The sequence below is a fragment of the Quercus lobata genome, chromosome 11 (genome assembly GCF_001633185.2).
Source record: "Quercus lobata isolate SW786 chromosome 11, ValleyOak3.0 Primary Assembly, whole genome shotgun sequence".
Lineage (NCBI taxonomy): Eukaryota > Viridiplantae > Streptophyta > Magnoliopsida > Fagales > Fagaceae > Quercus > Quercus lobata.
The window spans coordinates 30256993-30261650 of NC_044914.1; the positions used below are offsets into that span (position 1 = coordinate 30256993).

The window sequence follows — 4658 nt, forward strand, 5'->3', positions numbered from 1 at the left end:
GTTTGTCATGGTGGATGGGTATGAATCTAACTTTAAGCTTTTGCTTCTTTCATCTCTCAAGTGAAACTGCTTTTGACATCAATGTCTTTAAATTATGCTCTACATATTCTTTTGTTGTTGCTTTCCCTGCTCAATTTCAACGTGTCCGCAGCATATTACTATATTAGCCACTTTCATAAATCAGCAATCAGCAGGGAGTGATGACAGAAGTACAAAAAAGAAGGGTGGAAAAAAGAAGAAACAAAAAGAAGGTAAAAAGAATGAAATCTGATATCCTTAGGCACTGTTGAATTTACTTAAAACATGGTAGAAAAAAGTTGCTTATCCAACAGGTAGAAAAGTGTAATTTTCTAATAAATCTATCTGATGATATTTCAACCCAAGCAGAAACTTCATATTGTATGCAGATGCTGAGAGAATGAAACAAGTCACAACTGATAACACGGCACATCTGATCTGAACTCACTTGTCCTTACACATCAAAATCCCCAACAGTACATCAGAACCCGCATAAGTTCATAAAACGGACCTTATTTTACAAGCAAGACACAATTGTAAAACTATTAGGGAAGAGTGGAGATTACTTAAGTATGATTTGACGTTGTTGAAGTGGATTATGATTCAGCAGCAATTTCTTGAGCAGTGACCTCAGTCATTTCGTTCTTTTCGCTGTTGCTCTCAAGCTGGCTGTAGTTCCCTTTCTCCTTGAAGAGTTGGATGTGGTGGTGCTTGCAGTAGAGCTTTCCTTCATGTGCAATGTAGTTTGATGGGCTTATGGTGCAACCTCCATGGGTGCATTTGAAGCAGCTTCTATGGTATGGTGTCCCATTAACCGAAACCTTTTGAGGACATAAACATCATTAGTTCTTCATAAACTGTTTGTTAAATACAGAATTAATGTCAATATGCCATGCCAATTTCAATTAAATTATATAGTATAATGCATATAATTTTTTTTTGGTTTTGGCTTAAATTGAAAGTTGATGTCATGAAAAACAATGAAATTCTGAGAAATTGGACATGAGCATTAAAAGTGTAATATATATTTTGCATGTACATTAAAATAATGCCTATCATTCTCGAAAGTGCTCGTATGGTTGTTACCTTCTCGATTGGGTAAACGGTCTTGTTGCACCCAAAACATTTTTCTCTGGTGCCCCCGAACATATTCGAGACTGCCTTAGCATTCTGTTTAGTAGCTGGGTTAAGTTAGCAGCAAGCAGTGCTACAAATGGTTGGTTTGCTGTGGAACTGACTTGAAATATGAACGTTGCATTTAAATTAACATTGAAAAAGGATTCAACACAAGTGCGAGATTACCTCATCAACCTGTCTTTCAGGTTTCAAGATTTTTGGTGTTCCTGAAAGAATGTTTAGAGAGAAGAACAAAATGAGTATCATTATAGAGTAGTTCTGACAAGTAGAATTTATATCAATCCAGAGAAAGAAAGATTTTTTTTTTAAAAAAAAATAAGAAAAAAGGCTTTACCTTCAAAACTCTTGTCTAGGCTGCCAGTGCGCTTGAAGAGTTGATCATAGTGAGGCCTGCAATATAGGACCCCTTCAAAAGAACAGTAGTTGCTGAGCTGCAAGTGTAGAATACAACATGATGAAGTATTCACTGTTTTCATCCTTAACACTGTCTACATTCTTTATTAAATTAGATAATTAAAAAAATAAAAATAAAAATCTCACAAATCCATTGTAGCAGGAACTAAACCGGATTTTTCCCTCTTGGGGCCAAACTATAGACAAAAATATTTTGACCAATCAAGAATATAAAATATACTAAAATTTGAAACTAAATTAATATATGAAGGATACAATTAGCATCTAAACAACATTAATAAAATGTAAACAAAACAAAAGAAAAAAAGAGAGACTATTTTTAATACATTTGCCTCAATCATTTATGATCTATCATAGTAGAATTCAATATTCTTTTGAATTGCGAAACTAATCTATAATTGATTTCGTTCTAAATTTTGCAACAATTTTCCTTTCAATATACAAATCAAACAGTCCATTAGAGAATTTACACTCATTAATGAATGTTCCCAAAATTTATACTCCCTCCAAGAATTCAATTGTTCCTAAGAATTCAATTGGTTATAGAGTGCTTTCTCAAAAAAAGTTTGGTTATAGAGTAATTCTAATTATATCTACTCTTTTAGTTTCTAATTGCAACTATCGATATTATTAGAGCGAGGGTCACAATAAAAAGGAAGATAATTTTCTAAATTTTATATATTTAAAAGTGGAATTGTTACAAAATTTAGTACATAATCAATCATTTAGAAATAAATTTGAAAGAAGGTTGAGTTCTATTTTAATAAATGATTGATTTAAATTATAGAAAAAAGTAATTATATTAGATTTTTTTTTTGTTTATATTTTATTAACATTAAATATGTATTTTTTTTATTTCTCATATATTAATTCAATGTTAATATATATGTTTCTTTGGCCCATCAAAAGTGAATTTTGATTCCATCCTTGATTGGAAAATGACAATTTTAAGAAGGAAAACATTTTTTTTTTTTTTTTTAATTTTATGATCATTCAATAGTTATAACTTACCATGAGAATGAGAGATTTGAAATTTAGATATCTTCGTCAGAAACATTGGGACATGTTAACTGCTTAAACTACAAGATTCTTAATTTCAAGAGAAGACATAGCTATCAATAATGACTATATATGTTGTATTCACATGTACATGATCTATGCAAGAAGACAATGATAATGAACTCTTTCCTTGTTTGCCAACAAAACAACAATCATTCTTGTCCATGTTACAATCTTTGTTTTGTTTTTATCTTTCCCAACAAACTCAATATAAAAAAGGAGGATAGATCCAAGTAAACAAATAAAATATAGCTAGTGTTACCTTGAGGGTACCCCTGCAATGGTGGCATCGAAAGCAGGCCTTGTGGTACACTCGATTATCTGCAGTTAACTTATCAACCAAGTACACAGTCTTATCACAAGCCATGCACTTCTGTGTTGTTCCTGCAAAGCTAGCCATTGATTCCTAATCCAAAACAGTCCTTAGCAAGAGCCAGAAGAGAGAGAGAGAGAGAGAGAGAGAGAGAGAGAGAGAGCTAGTCTTGTCTATTTTGCAACAATTTTGCTTTCTCTCTTTGCTGTCTCTCTCAAGCCAATTCTTTATTTTTATTTTTCCTTCTACCTCTGTACAAACAGCTAGGCAGGCAAAACTAGAGGAGGAGAAGGAAAGCAGAGAGAGAGAGAGAGAATTGCGGGTTGTAGTGAATTGCGGGTAACATGAAACCAAATTTATAGTCTAATTTATGGGAGTGACCATTTTGCAATCATTTTGTCCGAATTTAAAGCAACTACATGATATATCCTATGTTTATAACACCCGCTCCCTACCCCACTTTTTTATAATTTTATTTTTAGATATAGTTATACATTCTAATTATGTTATCTATATACCCATTCCGTTCCAAATTGACAAATTGTTAGTCTTGTATTCTATTTTGAGATGTCTTAAAATTTTGTCATCTTTCTAAAATTAAAAGTCATTAATTTACGGAGTTTCTTATTATGTCCCTACCAAATACAAGCACTCAAAGCAATATATATATATATATATATATATATATATATTTTTTTTGAGAACTTTGTTTAAGGGTAATTTTTTGGAAACTTCTATCTTTTTAATTAATAAACAAGATAATAAACTATGTTCCATTAAAAAGTTGAGTTTTCTAAATAGGACCAACAATTTGAGACAAAAGGAGTAATTATTTGCAAGCATATGCATTAATAACATATCAATGTTTTTAATAGACAAGGCACTTTACAAGTTGAGTTAATTGGAACATAAAATAATACCAAGAGTTTTTTTTTTTTGGGGGGGGGGAGGAAAATACAATAATACCAAGAGTTAAAAGCTTAAATTTTCTAATTTCGAACCACACCCTAAGCTAATAGGAATCTATATATATATATATATATATTGACAAAAACTAATGGGAATATAAATGCACAATATTAAATCCATTTACTCCAAACTAATGTACATTAATATTATTAAAAAGAGCACCAATAACTAATTGATGTTTTTGTCTGATAATAAAAGATAATCATCCGAAGTGAACACCATAGGTTGAAATTCTTAAAAACAAACAAAAATATTATTATAAAGAGATTATGGTTTGTTGGTTTATTAAATGGTTAAAGCAAAATTCTATAGCTACAAATATAGTAAAGAATAAATTTAGGTTTGGAGGAAAATTTGTCATACTCATTACTCACAATGTGAAGATTGATAAAAAATCATTCATATGTATTTTTAGTCACATAACATATTTAATAAGTCATATGACTTGTTTTAATAATACATGTTAATGGCTTTTGAATCGTCACGTAACTGGTATTTGGAGATTCCTTCCACTCAATTTAGAAGAAAATTTTGTCCAGAAAAATTATAATAACTAGTAGAAATATAATTCATTTTTATTTTATTTTATTGAAAAAAGCTCTGACTTTGAAGAGACTAGTAATGATAAATTAACGTATCCATTTTCATTCGAAGTGAAGCTACTCATTCATCACAAGGGTCCTCCACGCACTTAGATAATTTGGACTTCTCTTTTGCTTTATTATCTTTTTCCCTGTAGAATAGGAGA

At 30.7% G+C, this 4658-nt stretch overlaps 1 protein-coding gene across 1 annotated transcript; it reads right to left on the bottom strand.

The window, feature by feature from the left end:
- Window positions 1-257: 257 nt before the first annotated feature.
- On the bottom strand, window positions 258-3299 carry LOC115967847 (LIM domain-containing protein WLIM1-like). Its single transcript, XM_031087003.1, has 5 exons — window positions 2891-3299; window positions 1490-1586; window positions 1321-1361; window positions 1105-1188; window positions 258-839 (listed from the first exon to the last, which is right to left on the bottom strand). The coding sequence occupies exons 1-5, from the start codon at window positions 3026-3028 to the stop codon at window positions 615-617; spliced, it is 585 nt and encodes a 194-aa protein (XP_030942863.1). The 5' UTR covers window positions 3029-3299; the 3' UTR covers window positions 258-614.
- Window positions 3300-4658: the final 1359 nt, after the last annotated feature.